General features: G+C 41.7%; 1 protein-coding gene across 1 annotated transcript in view; it reads left to right on the forward strand.

Annotated features, from left to right (window-relative positions):
• Nucleotides 1-9,029: 9,029 nt before the first annotated feature.
• UBE2W (ubiquitin conjugating enzyme E2 W) overlaps nt 9,030-19,567 on the forward strand; it is a gene marked incomplete at its 5' end in the record, with an annotated part of 33,518 nt that continues 22,980 nt past the window's right edge. The window contains 2 exon segments of the mRNA XM_084260594.1: nt 9,030-9,315; nt 9,550-9,737. Coding sequence (XP_084116720.1) covers nt 9,030-9,315; nt 9,550-9,737 — 474 coding nt within the window.

A 19,567-nucleotide genomic window follows, 5' to 3' on the forward strand; every position in this document is an offset into this window, starting at 1 on the left:
GTAACATAGACTATGCAGTCTGCCCGTGGAGAAGTTCAGTTCTGACAAATGAAATTTTACTCTGGGCTTGATCAACACTTGATAGACAGGCTGACATTTGTCAATGTGTTGATAGATTAGCTGGCGTTTCTTCATATCATGTACTTTGGCACAATTTATTGTGTTTAATGTGGGGATGTTTATGACTAGGTTGGCTTTGAACGATAAAGCTGAAGTGCATTGCAAAGCGATTGTCTGAAATCCTATCTGTAAGCACTCTGGTCAGTGCTGTTAGTAACTCGTTTTCAAGAGCACTATAAAGATAAACCAGAGATACCCTGTTATGCTGCTTTTGTTAGAGCCACTAGGAATACCCTAAAAGGTCAAGGAATACCGACATGGATATTGTAGTCACAACTACATTTCAGTCTGAGCGAGTCTTTAAATTCTTTGGCCATTTTTAAATAGTCTTGAGGTTAATGACTTGAAGTTAAAATTTACTTAGTTTAAAAATGAAGTAAAAAGGGTTTCATTTTTTTAAAAAAAGCTGGGTTTCCTTTTTTTTTTTCCTTTTTCCCTTTTTTAAGCATTCCAAACCACTCTCCTGTTTAAAATACTACATAGCATTTTATGATTCCGTACTTCAGCGGTAAGGTAAAATAGCTGGTTTAGTTCTGAATAATAGTTTCATCGTTTTTCCTTCAGCTTAATGTATCGTACAGTAGCTTTGAACACTCAGGAAATGCAGTAGTGTCCTAGAGCGCACTATTTGCAACACCACCGGCTGTTAAAACTAACCCGCAGATTTCTAAGGGGGAGGGGGGCAGAGGGAATTAGTGCAATTTCCGTGATAGTGACATGGGTATGCTATTATCAGACAATTGGAAACTTACCACGCTTAACCCCTGAGTTCTAAATAAATTTCAAAACTGAAAATTTTTAAACCTGTGTTTCTGTTGATTTTTGACTTCTCAGAGCAAGTATTCATGCGGAGAATCATAGTTTCCGTGGCAATGAGGTGAGCAAGTTGCTAATATACTGAGTGTTTGGGTAATAGGCTGTGAAACTGCATGTATAAAATTAAAGGGGATTTTTTTCCCCCCTTAATTTTGAAGGGTTCTGAAGTGTTTAGATACCTTTGGGCTCATCTGAATGACAAGTGTGGGTGATTCTCAGAAACAGCCTGGTATGGAAAAAGGATGGTGTTCCTCAGCATCCTTAAGAGGGTATTCTGAAGGCTTCAGGTGTCCTATAATACTCCTTTTTCCTTAGTAAGCTAGTCCTGTGCCTGGGGCTTGACATGTTAAACTAAACCACTGCTCCAGCCATTGAAACTTCCAGATGTTTTACTTACTGTAAGCAACGAGAAAAGCCCTGCTGGGGTGTGGTTTGTCATCGTTACAGTATGTCTGAGGAGCTGGAGAAGTATCTGATGGTCTCCAACGTGAAGTGGTCTGTGCATCCTGCACAGTAACAACTCGGCTCTGCGAAACATGAAAGTCCTCTTTGGTTTTGAGGTTGAAGGAGGAAGGATTCACCAGTAAGAGTCACCACACCATTCTGCCCAGCAGCTGTGCTGAACACCATGTCTAAAATGTACTTCTTAATTAACAGCACTAAGTGCAGAAAGCCCACTGGCTCTGTGTTTTGTCACTGTATATCCTGTCTCACAGCCCTATGTTGCAGCAGTGGCTATCTTGTTTTTTCACCCCTCCTTGTTTTTACACTTCCCATCGAAAGGGGGTTCCCAGCACCTGCCTAAATCAGTTGGTTTATGCGATAGATGAAGCGGGCGAGGAAATCGATGGGGTGGGAAAGTTAACTTTTCAGCCCGTGTTCTGCGTCCCTGGTTTTATTTATTTTGTTCTGTCTCAAGTGCAGTATTAATTTAAGTGAAACAGCAGCTACTGCAGAATCAACAGAAGCATAAGGTCAGTGTCCTAATGAGAAATAGGGGGTTTCCTAGCTGAAAAGTAAGGGTGGAGGCTGTAATGTAAACTTAATTTCAACTACTGAATAAGAGAAAAATAGCAGGAACTAATTATTTTAGGGTTGAGTGGATTGGGAAGTTAAACTATTACGCTGGGTTTTAAAGACAGACCAAAGCTTTGCCATGAGGAAAAAAAGGCATTAGGTAGCTTTTCCCATGGAAAAATCACACCTTTAGGAGGATTTTCTGACAAAAAATGGACTGGATCGGAGTTGAATTTCTTTTTACTTGTAGCTTATTAGGTGGCAATTTTATGGGAAGATGGGAATGCTGTGGATTTGATGTACCATGCAACTGGAAGAGCTAAAAAAGAGCACACCAGAGCTCTTGTGATTATTACCGGTCACCTATGAAGTGTCTTTTGAGTGTCAGCCAGGGCAGCGCAGAGAAAAGAACGGTGAGTTCTTACCAGTTTGGGTTTTAACAAGTGTTATGTCATGAAACAAAGCTTTGAGTATGTTACATCTAAGCCGTGGGTTGTGGTGTAAAATCTCTTCTATGGCAGAAAGGTCACCAAGGTGATAGAAAAATGGAGGGGGAAAAAAAAAGGCACTTCTGTCCCTGCGGTGTCAGTGTTTTATGTTTACAGAACACAGGATTTTCCTCCCACGCTGTGCGGGAAGAGAATCAGAGATGAGAGATCCCGATTGTTCTTTGACAAATGGAGTACTTCAATGTTCTGTCCTATTGAACTCGTGTACTTAGACAGTTTTGAAGACGTTTGTCCTGTAATGCTTTGTAGTTGCATTTGTTGGAGGTAGAATTAGGAAATTCCGTTAAAAATTGCGCCTGACATAGGCACTGTTTTAGCTTAGTGAAAATAACAACTTGAGAGTTTTTAGATAAATTAAAATCTTACTGTACAGTGCTAAAATTTCTGGTTTTCAGGATAGTTTAACCAGTTTGGGTTTTGGGGTTTTGTTGTGGGTTGTTTTTTTGTGGAATACAGGCATGGATTAATGCTACTCCTTATTTGTTGCCAATTTCTTTCCTCAACCAGAAGTTACTTTGAATTTAAAAACAAACACTGTTAATTCCCGAGGCTTTTCTTCCCACAAAAAAAATTACTACTGGTATTCCATTTGCATTTAACAATAGAAAACCTTTATCTCCAAAAGCAGCGCTACACAGAAACATAAGTAATACATAGTTCATGTCTTAGGTTGCTGTAAATTCTTGTTACTCTGTCCAGTAAAACGATGAGATAGTCGTTATGCTGGTTAACCCACTCTTCACATAAGTAGTTCTCACTTTCGGTTGGTATCACCAAGCCTGAAAAATATAAAGAAACTAAATGCATTTGGCAAAAAAAGATTTAATTTCTCCCTTTATACAGGCAAAACCACCCTACATTACCATACTACATTGATATATGGTGTTTTCCTGAAGCGACAGTAGCAAACGACCTGAAACACATAAATGATAGATTGGTATTGCACTAACATATAAGCCGTTTTCTGATCAGTCACAGAGCACTTAAATAATGAAAAATGTTTGACTTGTAATAAACAACGATTACTTAACGAGACAACTCTCTGAAAATATGCAGCTTAAATCGCCAAGCAGCTCATCCACTGTGTCCTCTTAGCATAGCTCTGTTTCCTGGCAGTCGTATCCCATACGTAGCCTTGTCTGTCACAAGGGATGCTAATTAAACCAGCACCAACCAGCAGACAGGGCCAGAGTGGTCTGGGTCTGTGAGAGGTGCACAGGGTCCGGTGATGGCTGCATGTGCTCCGGTGTCCGGGCTTGGAGGATGTGCTTCCCATCCCTCGGGAGCTGCGCCAGCTCACTGCACAGCTACAGAGGTTACCCAAGAAGCTGCCTCTTCAGCGACTTTATATTGCTCCTAGGCTAGCCAGACCAAACCAGCTACAGGATTTCAAAAGTTCCTTACCAGTATCACCTTCATTGCTTATGAGGCCAGAGTGTCTTCTGTGTATTCCTAATAAAAACATCAACAAAGTATTTGTATACCTCTTGGGCTTACCTGAGCAGCCTTCTGTTCACAAGTTTAAAAAAACCAAACAAGCCTAAATTATGGTTATATTTAAATATTAAAGGTATTTGTTATCACTGAGCCTGAACCCTCATTTTTGATGAACACACTTACCAGCCAACCTGCTCCCATGGGCTCTGGGGATGGATGCTTTTGATGGGGAAAAACTTTTAATAATCATGTAACCTGGCACTTTTTCATGTATTTATCTGTTTCATTGAGTGTAGGTCTTACAGGAGCTGCATGAACTTTTTTTTTTAGTTCTATCTTTGTAGGTGTTTATCTTTACAGCATTTATAAAAGAGGATTACTGGTGCCAAAAAGCATGGCTTGACAATCACTACAATTTGGCAGATTACTAAAACAGGCAATTCCATTCCTTCCCTGGCCACGTGTCCTCCTCCTCTCCCTGCAGTAATTAAAACAACTGTGTGGGTGTCCACTGAGTAAGAGAGAGTCTTTTTCTGATCTGGTGGAAAATGATTTAGGTGGTTTAGTCTTGCTGAGGATAAGCTGAAAGCCACAGATCACGCAGTGACTGTAAAGCTGTCAAATGCTATAGGAGAGAAGAAATGGAAGCACATGACAGCTGAGAACAGGCTGACCTGCTTCTGCAGATGCTGCACTTGCAGAAGGTCGGGAACAAGATGAAACCTTTTCCTGAGCCTCCATTCATTCCTTTGAAGGTCCTTGGATGGAAGTGATCACGTGCCTGATACCGTCCAGAACTAAGGAAGATAAAAATGGAACATGGCATTGATGAAAAAGCTACGCTATCACGAAGAGATAACAATAACATCTCAACAGGTCAGAGACATCTTGTAAATTTAGGGTATTTTCATGTTTTAGCTATGTACACACGTCCTTCTGCGTTCTTGATATAATCCTGTCTTGGTTTGATTCTTCATCTTTTACTTGCGTGACGCAGACAGCATTTCCTGCCAGCGCATCACGCCTGCGTTTGTCAGAAGGTCTCTGCTTCTGACAGGGCACTTCGAGCTCCGTGCCCTCCCTGAGGCTGGCGGGCAGGAGTGGAAGGAGAAGTTGGCACAACTAGCTCCTCAGTTGTCCTCCACGCTGGTGAGACGTGGTCTCCTGGCACTGCAGGCTATGGTTGCTATGCCACTGGAGGAGCAAGGGCAGGTTCACGTGACGTAGGGTTGGCTTCCACGGGAGGAGGAGATAAGAAGGAAGGCTGGGAAAGGACGGTGGATACAGATAAAAGAAACCGAGCTCTCGTGTTATTACCGTGGCAGAAATTGTGCAGAAGGAGGCAGTGGTAGTTCAGTAGGTGGAAGAATGACTGGGGGTGGGGGAGAAGGGGAAGGGAAGGAAAGCAGAGGGAAAAGGATGTGTGGTAATGTTTGAAAGCATCAGAGATAATGGAAGGACCAGAATACAAAATTATAGGCACCCTAATCAAGAAGCAACTTTTTCCTTTGTGACACTGGCCAGATTTATTAGAAAATTACCAAATAAATGCAGTGTGAACATTAGATGCATTTTCCCTGTAAACTTAAGGTAATTCAAACTCTGGAGTGGATTTTTAGATTAAATTAATGAATATTTACAGAAACTGTTATAGTAGGAGGTGCAATTTTCATTATTTGCTCGGTGTGTTTTCAGTATGTGAGTCATAATTTGGTCGGTAAGTGCAAGATAGTTTCTGAAATAATGAAGATAACATTAAATTCCTCTTACTCCTAGAGTTTTAAGTATTTGTGAGCTAGGATTCTGATTCTTGAAGTCTCTGGTAAAACAGGTTGACAGGTGCAGGATCAGGCTGCATTACTCAAATACTAAAGCTTTCTTTTTTAAAAGACGCAATGACTATTGTACTGGATATCTCTACACCTGCAACAGATTAGGAAGGGTTAACTACAAAAGTGTTTTCTTCTACATTTTGCATAGGTAAAGGTCAATGCTGAAATGGACAGCAAATTACAATATAACCAAGTCCTTGTGAAATCTACCCACTCCGGGATTTTGGGCCTTTCATTGCTGAGGTTACTGAATAACTTAGAACAAAGAATACTATGAGCCATCACAAAATCAAGAAAGAAACTGCATTTAGGGAAGAAAATACTGATATTCACATAAATTCTTTCCGGGGGCCTGCTAATAGCATTTTTCTTATTGAGCTTAAGGGATTGAATCCCTACAGCATTATGTACTGTACAAACCCACTTATTAAAAAGCATTCTCTGCAAGCCAGGTTACTGAGACGTGGGGAAAAATAAAAAAGCCCAATAAAAGACAGGGATAATTCTACAGCTGCCCCTATTCCCATGATGGCCAGGAGCTAAAAAATGTTGCACATATATATTGGTTTATTGCATGATGCTTCGAAAACTAAAGATGTGACAACGGTGACAACAGATACCTTTGGTAGTCCTGTGAGAATAAAATCTCCTCAAAATGAATTTAAGGGTTGGGGGGTGGGGTGGTGTAGTGGTCATGAGTTTCAGTTGCAGAACAGTGCTTTAGTTTCTTTCATAGCCAGTTAAGTTAGTGGGAGTAGTAATTTGTTTGTGCTTTACATGAAGGGCAAAGTACCCCTTGCTTTTCATGCCTGCTGTCCTCAGGAGTGGGATTTGCAGCACACATGAAGTTATCTCAGTACAAAACATGGCAGGTGCCCTGCTTTTAACACAGGAAAGCTCTGTGAATAGGAAAAGCAAGACTTCTCAGCATAAGAACAGTGAAAAGCCATGGTTTTTTGCTAAGGTGGCTTTCTGTGAAGAGGCAGTTTTTCTTTATTACAGAGTAGAAGTGATATTTGAAGTGATATTTGTACTGATTAGTTAGCTTAAGACTAAAAAGCTGATCTTTCCATGCAAAACCAGCTTGCAGCCTGTGAAGTGTGCTGGCATTCACAAGCTTATGCCTTTTCATAGCTTCTGACCTTGAACGAGGCTTTCTGGAACAGGGTTAAGAAACTGAATATAATGGATTGAAATCAGTTTTATCTCACTGTGATTACATCAACATGGATAGTCAATATGTCCATGTTTATAGCAGAACACATGTCCATTACTTAAACTTGATGTTCTTGCTATCTTTGTGGCATATGGCATTAAGAAATGTATTTTAGGATAAACATATGTTTGGATCATACAAAACAACAACAATCTAGTAAAACAGAAATAGCGACGTTCCACTTCATGCTCTGACAGACAAAGTTAGTTCCCAAGAACTGCAGGAAAAAGAAACCTCTCTACCAGGTTTCAATGGCTGCTTAGCACAATAAATCCTCTGCAACCTAAACAGCACCACGAAATCACATAGTACAGTACTGACTTCCCAGGGAAAACACACACAGCAGGAAGCTTCTAAGTGTTATTTAAATTAAGTCAGTAAAGCAATGCCAGCTTGCATAGTGTCAGGAGCCCATAGTTTGTGAATGAGAACTGAGACTGAATTTAGGTGACAAGTATAGGATTTGGATTACACCACAATGCTTTCTGCACTCTTACTTTTTGGTAGGCTGGTCTCTTTTCCTACTCAAAAATCAATGCATACTCAATCCCGCCATCAGCAAATTCCCAGAAAGCTAAGAGGCTCATTCCCTTCTGCAGCCACCTCACAGGGCAAGGGTATCCCTGCTGCCTTCTGTTCATCCCTTTAAGCAAACCCCAGAAGTTCATATGCTCACTTTAACCCAGCAACGCTGCTGACACTGGAAACAAGTTGGAAGCTGATGCCATGTTGTGCTGGGTTTTTGGTTTTCCTCCAGTTTGCTGTTATCAAAGTCAAGGATGCATAAAAACATACCAGAATGTAAAGCCTGCAGGTAGAAGTAGCATCCTGCATCACACTAAATAAGATGGTTAAAGGAAGTAAGCGGGCTTTCACATGCACAACCCTTCTTTTGGTCGAAAATTAAAGAAGCCGATTCCAAAGGTTAGTACAAACTTAGAACAAGTCTTCAGTAATCTACCTTAGATCATCCCTGAAGGAAAAATCAGGTGGTACCCACAGAGAAGAAATGACCCAAAGAGATTCTTCAGCATCATCAGAAAGTCTGGGTGTGAAGGGACAGAGAGGGGCACTCCAGTGTTTTCAGAATGTACACCAAGATCAGTGGGGAGATGGAGACTCGTGAGTTACAAAATCAGTATCTATATTAAATCCTTGGGTTTACATTCCACTCTGATAACGAGCTTTATAGGTTTGTCTTTGGAAAAACATTTTGTAGGTTTATCCTGAGGATCCATTAGGTCTAAAATATTTTAATCTGGAATAACTATGAGTTTTTCTGCAAGTTCCTTGATTTACATGCAGGTTACTTCTAGTGCTTGTTTATTTTCACTTACAACAAAGGCACACAGCACAAAGCACACACGTTCCAGTTCTTGAGTGCAAAACAGCTCTGGTTCAAAATATCCCCATGCTAATTCGGACGTGTTCACCACTGGACTGACTCTGAAGACAAACCCCATTGTCTGGAGGCCGCAGGGCTTTGGCAGAGCCGCACGGGGAGCAGAAAACATCCCCCCATCGCCAGGAGAGCCGGTCAGCACCTCAAGCCCCGGGTAGACCCTCTCCCACACCAAACAAGCCGGCGGCCCCCTGGATCCCTAATCCGACCTTCCCGCCAGGACACAGCAGCCATGACGGGGGCCCGCAGAAACCCCTGGGAGGGCACGGCCGGCACTGGCTGAGCTCCCTAAAGCCTCTGGACGTGCCGAGCTAAACGCCTTCACGCGGGAGACGGGCGGAGGGGCCAGCCCTCAGGCCCGCTCCCAGCCCAGCCCAGCCACAGGGCAGCGCGGCTCGGTCCCTTCCTCGCCGCCACCGGAGGTGCAGGGGTTGGGCAGCGGGGCCTCCGCCGCAGCCGGCATGAGCGGAGGCAACGTCGGGCAATACCCGAGCCCGATACCCTCCCGCCTCCCCAGCCAGCTCGACGCCCGCCTGCGCCTCCATCTCCCCGCGCATGCGCAGCCGGCCAGCTGGCTGCGCGGGCACGTGACCGAGGAGGGCGGGGAGGGGGGCGGGCGTGCGGCGCTGCGTCTCTGTGGGCCCGGGCCGGCGGCGCAGAGGGGAGGGGGAGGATCCGTCATGGCGTCTATGCAGGTGAGGAGCCTGCGGCTGAGCCGGGGCGGCGCTGGAGTAGGGGTCGAGCTGCGGCGGTCGGGGCCCGAAATCGGGAGGAGTTGTTCTCCCGGTCGTTGTGCGTCGTGGCGCGCTCCGGAGAGCGGTGCGGGCGGAGCGGCCGTTGGGGCAACGGCTGAGGGAGTCGGGTGCGCGGCGGTTTTGGTGTGGCCGCGGGGGCAGAGGGGACGGTGGCCCCCGCTCGGCGGGGCCTGGAGGTGCAGGGTAGGGCTGGCTTGCCGCCGGGATGGAGGTGAGACCCGTGAGGGAGGTTGTGAGGGGCGAGGCCGGGCCCCAGCTGCAGCGGCAGGAGAGAGGGAGGGAGGAGGGAGCCGCGATTGAGGGCGGGCGGGGCAGGATGGCGGGCGGGGGAGGGCGACCGGGAGGCACCGGGCACCGAGTTGCCTCGGGGGGAGGTTTGGCAGCGGTGCCCCCTCTCCCTGGGTAGGTGAGGAGAAGGTGAAGGGATCCCTCTCCCCCTTGGCAGGGTTTGAAGGGGCAGCCGCTTCGCTGGCCGCCGCGGGAGGTGGTTACCTCGTCCCACTTCCCCGGCGGTGTGGCCACAGCGTAGCAGGGCCAGTCAGGGAGATCTCCCCCGGTGGCACCGGGAGGACGGTGTCGAAGGATGTGACCGGCAGCTCCATCTTCCCGGGGTTACGGCACTGTAATTCGCGGGTACGGGGTGGGGGGTAGGGACAGACAAGTTTTATCCCAAGCCGTGTACCCGTGTTGCCCTCTCTCCCTCTGTAAAATGAGACTGTGGTGCGGTGTCAGTCCCGCGGACAGATAACGTCTGGTTCTGCTTGGCTGGATGGCGTTGCTGTAGGTGCAGTAGCGTGAAACGTCCTGCTGCTTGACAGGTATTTCCAGCTGAATTATTTATTCATATCTTCTCCGAAGGACTTCTTAAATAGTAGCTGCAGAAATTGCTCTGAAAGAATAGATCAGTTTGACTGTGTGCTGCTCTGAGTGGGTGGTGATTTATTGTGACTGGGGCAGCATAAAAGATCGCTGGGTTTTATGGCAGTGGCCCCTGTCTTTCCTTATTTCACCTGCAGCTGCTCTGCTTTTCCTTGAATTTTCAGTTTTCCATTTCGGTTTTGGTTTTGGAGCTGGATGATCTACCAGTTCTGCTTGCTTTCTCAAACTGCTGCATCTTTTCTCATTCTTATTTTCATTTTGGTCCAGTAAGACTTAGATCTTTTGTCACTAGTAATGGAACAACACAGAAAGAGTGGACAAACTGAATGAAATACTTTAGCTGCCCCGGTATTAGCATAGCTGAAAGGCATTTATATATATCAAAGCTTTGAACTTCATGGGGTGAAAATTCTGCTCATGAAATTGAGAAGCATGAAAAAAATCCATGGTGTGTCTTCCTGAGTTATTGAAGTGAAACGGGATCGAGAACTTGAATGTGCTGTACAGAATGTTCTTCATTTTGCAGTAGTTTAGACAGATAGTCTCATCTGCCTTTGTTTTAGCAGCTCTAGCAAATGCATTTTTCTAATGCTGCTCTTCTAATACTCAGTTTTACACAAGCATAACTGCTAAATACAGCCAATAATTTTATTAAATAATATCTTTTATAAGACTGTGAAAGCTATAGGGGGAAAAAAGAGTGGTGAAACTTGGAAAAGGAGGCTCTTTGTTGGACTTTGTAAGCCTGTGCTGTGTTGCTGTCTCTGGCCTAGTAAATGACCTATTGCTTCTCGTTCCTGTTGCTCCCTCTGTAAAGGGGAAATAAGGATTACAAATTACAATAAATGAGGTTTTTTTAAGATGCACGAATGACAAATGTTGCCTAAAAGTAAAGCAAGTTAAGTGTGGAGGGTAGTACTCACTTCCTTAAAATAAGGCTATTGTAAGCTTAATGTTGTAATTGCTTTCATTTTAGAAATACCAGCTATATGGTTACACTTTTTTTTTTTTAAATGGTGTTCCACTGTTTTTTGATGAGACATTGAAGGAAATTTATTGGATTTTTTGGGGGGGGGGGGGTTGTGTGTTACTAGTTTTCTGCTGTTCAGATAACTTTTTCATGCATTTAGTAAGCTACTAAATTAGTAGTTTAGCAAATTGTTTGGGATTTTTTTTTAAGTAAGCAGGAAGCATAAATGAAAAATTAAATGAACTGTAAAACTAGGAAGCATCTCAGTAGTAGACACCTTTCCCTGTGAGCAAAATTTCAAGGTTCTCAATTCTTCTATTAATTAACATTTAAATCTTCAGGACAAGAAGTTGTACATAATTTTAAGTGTTTGCCAGTTCAGGATCATTTCATTTATTATTACTACTGCTGACATTTAATATGTAAGCTGCCTACAACGAAAAGGAAACATCCCTTTTATGATGATGTACAGTGGTTTTAAATAAACAGTGTTTAACTTAAATGTTTGTGCAACTCATTGCAGTCTCTGACTGTACCAGTAGTCTGTCACCATACCATCACTGCAGTATTATTTATATTTCTGGTAAGAATGATGTGTAGTAGGTGCATTCACTAAGTTTTAGTTACTTCTTAAACTGCCATGACTTTATACAGCAACATATGATGGCATAGGTTAATTACATCTTATTTTTACAGATACACTGAATTTTCTGTGATTAACTTAATGCTAGAGTTAACTGAGCAGCCTGTTCCAAATCAGCCTAGAAGGAGAGCTTTGACTTTCACAAATCACCTCTCTTTACCAATGGCTCCAAACATCAACCTGAGAGCTACTGAGATTCAGTTGATACATAGTCATTTATAAAACTTGGTAGTTTGAGCCTTTATTGTGGTCTTTGAGTGGACATTCTTTAATGGTAGTTTTCTGTAATTATTTTTTTTTTGTAGAATAATAGAAGTCAGTGTTGGCAAGATACTGTGTTTTGTTTTCTAACCACAGTGTTATCCAAAGTGGTAGTTAATTTGCCACCGCTGGATTGGTTTAAACCTGGTTTGCATAACTTTAAGCAAATGATAATTTCTTTCTTAAACAAAACCCCCCAAAACCTTGAAGGAAAAGTATTTTTTCAAGATTTTTCCTAGAAAAAGCCCAAACCTATGCAACTTTTTCCTGGGGAAATAAACAAAAAGCTCCAAAAGCCAGCTCAGAAATATTCTGAGAAGTTGTTTGTAGTCTAGAACAAGTAAAATGGATTTGCTTTAGAAAATGAGGCATAGCATCTTTAATAATCTGAAGTCACAGACCTGCAGCTACCATTAAAAAGTAGCAGATACTGAAGAAATAACAGGCAGTAGGCAGTTGCTCTCGCAGCAGCTGGAAACACAGAACTTGCACTAAGAATAGAAGAGCAGGTAAGAAATAGAAACAAGGAAGTTGAGTTGAAAATGTGCAGAAAATATGTCGTAGCTGTACAGAGTGTTAGATAATTTTGAGGCCTTTCCCTCAACCCACAGATAGCAACTATTTGCATTTTAAACTGGAAAGATTGACTTTATCTGTAAAGCTGACATATTAATTGCTGCCATTTTGCCTTTCCCTTCCTTTCATTTTTAATACCGGGTTACTTCAAGCCCTGAATTATGATTGCATATATTTAAACAGCTTTTACAAACACATCTATGGGAACAGTTTTAGGTTTGCGTTTTATCGCCAAAATAACCTCTGTTCTTGCCTTTAAAGTTAGATACGTGAGATTTGTACATGTAGATATTTAAATCTGATTACATACAGAGCCAATGTAATTAATGACACAAACAGCTTTAGCAAAGAGTTCAGAAAGTTAGCCTTCGCTGTGTGCTTGTGTTATCAGGATTGGGGTTTTTTTGCCCTTGAAAACTGCCTGTTGGTGGGCTGCCATCAAACTACATGCACACATTGAAATAAAAAGTGCTGCTTGAAAAGTCTTGTTCCAGCAGTAGATGGTTGTTTTCAATATGTATGGCTGAACAGGCATTTAATAAAATAATTATAGTAGATGACAATGCAGAATTTACGTAAGCTTGAGGAACTTTTCTCACAAAATACAAAAGAGCAGCAATACAAAAGCTTCCCACAGGTTTCACCCTGATGTTTTCAGCCAGTGGTTTCAGACAGTGGGGTAGGGCATGAGGAAGATGCGTACAAGCCACTGAAATCTTAAGAAAATTTGCATTATAATTGTCTTGTGAGAAAATACTATGTTCTGTATATACCTGCTTTCAGTTAAACTTCCTTAGTTTTATTCTTTTACCCATTCTTCTAGTCTATTATGGTACCAGCTGTTCTCAGAAAAATTGTATGTTGCTTAATTTTTCTTCAATTTTGGCAGCATTTTTATTTAATAATCTGGAAATATCTTTTTCTTTACTTACTGACAGCTTTGTCCAGGAAACTGTTGTAAATTATTTTTAGAATATCTTCCTCAAAACCCCAATGAACCTAACCTTAAGCGAGGAAGGCTTTCAGTCACTTGGAGCTTAAATGATGATGCATGTGTGTTCTGTACTATGCTGTTAAACATTAGAGTACAGGATGCTATTTGTGTTATTTCAAATAAAATATTTTTAAAAAGGAAAGGAAAATGAGTGGTTACTGCAATTACATAACAATTCTGGGATATAAGCACAAAGAAGTTATTGGTAGGTAGTAACAATAAGTATTTAGTGGTGCCATTGGTGAAATACTATCAAAGATAAAAATGTCTTTTTTTTAAACTGGAGAAATGCAGGTACCATAATTGAGACTAGAATGAGCACAGAGTAAGAATTATTTCTCCTGTCCACAGAGGTTGTTAGTCCTTTATGTAACCTTCTGTTATCAGTCAGTACTGCTATGTGGTGTATTAGCTTTGGCATGTTGCCACACAAAGTAAAATAAGATGAATGCCCAATTTATACTTATTTCACCAGCATGAGTTAGATTTTGGTTCTTTAATAAACTAACTTATAAAGTGAGTTGAATTTGAATATCAAATGAAGCTTAAAATTTATAGTCTTTAAGTCAGTAAAGGTAAGTTAAATCAAAGACTTTTAAGTCCTACAGAGTCTCACTTGCTGGTTTCTGTATGTACTTGTGCGAGCAGAATTTTGGGGAATGTGTTGCTGTGCAACAAATACACAATTTTTGAACTAGAATGGAAAAATTAACTTTTGAGAAAGAAAGCAGTAGTAGAAAAGTTTATTGAAAAGGGTGTCCCTGAGCATTATCAGCAGATGGTTGTAAATAGACCAACTCTATAGACCTAAATTATAATTATGAAAGCTTTCAACCTGTTGCATTGAACATTGGCATCTGGTGAATATGTGTATGATTTAAATCAAGAAAATAAAACTGGGCAGGTATTTATTGTAAAGGGTAGTTACTACAGTTGATGGTAAATATATTTTGCTCAGAGTTTGATAATAACTTGTACTTGCTTTTAGGCCTAGCTAATGAAGCTCTGAGAAGGGAAAAAGAGAAGACTGTAGATTTGCAAAAGCCAGGGAATATTGTCTTGTTAAGCTGCTACCTTGGAAAGCTCTGAGTTTGTAATTAATAAGCTAAAGCAGCTTAGCTCAAACAATGTGCAAAACTTGGTGATCAAGCACTTTCTTTAATTATTTGCTCAAATTGTACTGAGCTCAGGCTTTCACACTAAAGGTTCTTCAGTATATAATAAACAGGTATACGCTATACTGGTGGATACTCCTGGATATTATGTGATTAAGTTACCCATTTTAATATGAAAGAGAGAAGGCACAACTTCCATTGAATTTACCCATAATTATGGCTATAATCAATAAATACAAATGAGTTTGGTGCAATGATTGTGTATCTTATGTAGCCCTGGTTTACAACCATGAAAGAGCTTTCAAGGAGTTTATGGGCCAGGTTTTACACTGAGGAAGAGGACAGTGAAGGTCTTCTGCTTGGTACTTGGAGGCAGAGATTTTGTGCATCTTGTGTGGTTTTGAAGAGTAAAGGACTGTGACAGGAGTGTTTGCCAGAGGTTAGGTTTTTGCCTTTTGAAGGGAGGAAAAGACAACATCACACATTTTTTAAAACTTGTTTTAATTGCATTTATTAAAAAATGAATATAAAATAAATAGGTTACATATTTTAAAATAAAAAGAGCCAGTAAGCAAACTTTAGTGATAAGATGAAGGTCAGATAATCTGTGTTTTACTTGCTTTTGGTAGATGAGTGGCTTCACAAAGTATTCTGGAACGTGTGCCAGACTGTACAGGTTTTGTTCTTTGTTTTTGTTTGTTTTGACTTTGAGGTGATCTTAGTCACTGGAATGAAAAACAGGTATCAGTCTGGGGTAACAGGAGAAGGGAGGGAACTTTGTCACTTGCCTCCCTGGAAGCAGTAATACTCTGTTAGAAAAGAAAGGACAGAAGTTAACAGTGGTCAAGCAGGAATTTGGAGACACCTTATTTTTGATAATTAATGCTTTCATTGAGAATACCAGCTATTCATCTTTTCATACCAGTATTGAAAAATGATTCTCTTTCTCCCTGGGTGATTACAAATAGAAAGCTGCTCATCTTTCAGTTTATTCAATTTAAGTAAAAGTATTGCTTGATCAGCCTCAAGAAAAAAAAATTCTACATGTATGTCAGTAAGTGGACTTAATTTGCTTCAAAATGACAGGTTAATTGTCAAAAAGCCTGATTATCTGGCTTCACACTGTGAAGCTGGAAGACCAGGGAAGAGGAGCAGAATGAAGCACCAATAATCTTAAGGGCAAAGGTTAGGGACCTGCTGCACTACTTAGAAACATACAGCTCTGTGGGACTGGATGGAAGCCACCCAAGGGTACTGAGGGAGCTGGCAGAAGTGCTCACCAGGCCACATTCCATCATTTATCAAGAGTCCTGGATAACAAGGATGGTTCTAGTTTTCTGGAGGTTAGAAAACGTGATGTCCATCTACAGGAGGGGCCTGAAGGAGCATCTGGGGAATTTGAGGCCTGTCAGTCTGACCTTGGTGCAGGGGGAGGTTATGGAGCAGATCATGTTGAGTGCCACCACATGGCATGTACAGGACAACCAGGTGATCAGGCCCAGGCAGCATGGGGTTATGAAAGGCAGGTTCTGCTTGACCAACCTGATCTCCTTCTGTAGCAAAGCAACCTGCTTAGTGGACAAGGGAAAGGCTGTGGATGCTGTCTGCCTGGACTGTAGTAAAGCCTTTGACACTGTTTCCCACAGCATCCTCCTGGAGAAGCAGTATGCTTATGGTTTGGATGTGTGTACTCTTAGCTGGGTAAAAACCTGGCCTGGATGGCCAGGCCCAAGGAGTTGTAGTGAAAGGAGTTAAAACCAGTTGGTGGCCCTTCACAAGTGGTGTTCCCCAGGGCCCAGTACTTGGGCCAGTTCTCTTTGATCGTTATCAGTGATCTGGACCAGAGGATCAAGTGCATCCTCAGTCAGTTTGCAACTGACACCAAGTTGGGCAGATGTGTTGATCTGCTCGAGGGAGATCTGGACAGGCTGAGTTGATGGGCCAAGGCCAACTGAATGAGGTTCAACAAGGCCAGGTGCCAGGTCCTTCACTAGGGTCACACAAACCCTATGCAACAGTACAGGCCTGAGGGAAGAGTGTCTGGAAAGTTGCCCAATGGAAAAGAACCTGGGGGTGTTGGTTGATAGTTGGCTGGATATGGGCCAACAGCATCCTGGCTTGTATCAGAAACAATGTGGCCTGCAGGACTGGGGAAGTGATTGTCCACCTAGACTCAGCACTGTATTCAGTTTGTGCCCCTCTAGAGGAAAGACGTTGAGGTGTGACTGGGCCGGGGCAGTGAAGCTGATGAAGGTTCTAGAGAACAGGTCTTGTGAAGAGTGGCTGAGGGAACTGGCATTTCGCCTGGAGAAAAGGAGACCTAGGGGACACCTTATCACACTCTACAACTCCCTGAAAGGAGGCTGTGACCAGATGGGTGTCAGTCTCTTCTCCCACTTAACAAGCCATGTGACAAGAGGAAATGGCCTCAAGCTGTGCCAGGGAGGTTTAGATTGGATAGTTGGAAAAATTTTTTCAGTGAAACGGTTTTCAAGCATTGGAACAGGCTGACCAGGGAAGTGGTTGAGTCACCATCCCTGGAGGTATTGAAGACATGTAGATGTGGTGTTTAGGGATGTGATTTAGTGGTGGACTTCACAGTGGTAGGTTAAGAATAGGACTTGATGATCTGAAATGGCTTTTCCAACCTAAATGATTCTCTGTTTCTGTACAAAGTGTTTTGTGTGTCTGTAGTTTTTGGTTTATCTTTATCTATATGGTAGTTCTGATTTCAGGTTGATACTGTCTATTGCTTCAAGTCAAGCATATTATTCCTTATAGAAGGAGGCTGTGTTACTTTGACGTTCCAGTCAAGTATTTTAGAATATTTTGGAGCATGGGAAGATAATATTTTGTTGTCAGACTGAGAAAACAACAAACCTTCCTCTCTCCCCTGCATCCTTACCCCTCCCAGTCCATAACCTAATGACATTTTTAAATAGTCAGAAGAACAGTGATGGAAGCTTACCTCTAAGTAGCTTGTTGGAAGATTCATGTATTGCCTTTTGGTTCCTTTAAGAAGAGAGAAATGTAAGAAATGCCTGTCCTGAAGTATGGATTGATCTGGGAAAATAACATCAGAACTGGGTTGCCAGATGTTAACATGTTTTATTCGAAATGAGGAGGAGGAGACTAATCTGCTTCTACGTTCTCAGTACAGATTGAAAACCTGATATTCAGCCAAAAATAGATAAAACTGAAAAACAGTTCTTCAAATTCAAATCCTGGTATTATTTTTTTGTATGGACAGAGTATGTTTTGAAGCTATTTTGTTATGTGTCTTGCTGAAGCTTTAATTTGGCACATTTAGTCAATTATCTGTCCTTGATTAAATCTTACCATAGGAAATTTCATTAGAAAAAAATCAAGTGTCTGGATGGTTTGTGAGTTTGGGCCAAATGATTTCACCTGAATAATGGGATATACTCTGCAGGGGCTTTCTTGAGTGACCTGATTGATAATGAATCAAAGAAGTTTTGTTTTTTTTTCTTTTCTTGGGTGGGATAATTTGTAGGAACTATCTCTTTCATCTTTTCTTTAGATTTCTGCAGTAGCAACATGGAATATAGGAGGTAATTTTTCTCCTGAATGACAGTTTTTAATTTCTATTTTGTGTCCCTCCTGTTTGAGAACTCTTTGGTATTTAAAGTTAAGTGTGTAATTAGAAAGTAACAGTCAGTTCCAGCAATGCTTACACTGTTAAAAATTCTTTTCTGTAGAGGAGTTTTGTTTGAAAACCAGGACCGTCTATCCAGTGTTTACATTTTGATATTCTGGATTCTAGGTATTTTTCAGTAAGAAATGTGTGAGTGGAAGATACTGAATGCTCAAAATAGAGTTGTTAACTGGACTTAGTTCTTAGGCTACTAGGTTGTACTATCAGGGTAGTGAGAACTTCGCTTATGAAACGACACAGTGGTGTTGTAACAGCACTGTTGTAGCTTTTTAACAACATTGCCTGGTCTGGTACAGGGCTACCGGTTTGTCTTCATTCACTGAGGGGAGTGCTTGAAAAAAGCTTGCAAAACCCTCTTGAAAACAGAAAGGATGTTGGGTTTTTTTGTCAAACATTTTGTAACTTGAATGGGGGAGGAGGTGATAGACTGTAGTTTATAAATGAAATGTAAATTCTTTGCCAGGACTTCATCACTGTACTCACCGTGCTTTTGTGCTAGCAGTTTGTTGGGTGGATTTTAATCTTTGGAAGGGAATCATTAGTAGTTACTGAAGAAATATTGTTAGGCTTCCCTGGGGTGCAGCAGTTTTACCAGCATTAAATAGAAGTGTGGAGCCCCTGTGGGATTAATTTTTAACTATTTATCAGTTAGTTTCTCTTCCTCTTTGATCTCCAAACCAGATTAAGATTTGAGTTTACAGTGTCTAGGGAGGCTTGGCCTTGGACAGCTACTCCTTTCGTACATCTCCACAACAAAGAAAAGGGAATTAGAGTGCACAGTAATTGAAGGTTTCTAGCAAAATTCAAGTAGAGATGTTTTGGACACCCATGCCTTCCTAGTCTGTGAAGTTGCCATTCCATCTTTTAGTTTCTTCATATCCTCATGATACTGACTAACTGAACATGGCCATTCCAGGTGAGAAGGCCACCACATTCCAGTTTAATTGCCTATCATAACTGGTGTTAGTGGGAAAAGGTGTGGTATTTCCTTCAGCAGAAATGAAGTAGGTGAAGCTCTTTGCCCATGTTCTGCTCTTTGCTTTACCGGTAGGTTTCTGCTCTACTGGTAGAGAAAAAATTGTTTTTCCTCCAGCTGTCTTCTATGAAACTCTTACCACTGTCCTTAATATATCCTGTCTTGTACTGAATCTTCTTTTGGTGTAAACAGCTTAGAGTTTCCCTTCCTTTCTCTCAAAAAAGGGAAAGTCTCTAAAATAGATTTTCCAGTCTATATTAAGGGCTATTTGCAGGTAAAGTGTTTGACTAAAGTAGCTTGTCATTTAGTTTACCCATTTAAGATACTGCACATCTCATGCAACATTCTTGAAACACCAAAATGTGCAATTTTC

This window comes from Gallinula chloropus (assembly GCF_964237585.1).
Source record: "Gallinula chloropus genome assembly, chromosome: 2".
Lineage (NCBI taxonomy): Eukaryota > Metazoa > Chordata > Aves > Gruiformes > Rallidae > Gallinula > Gallinula chloropus.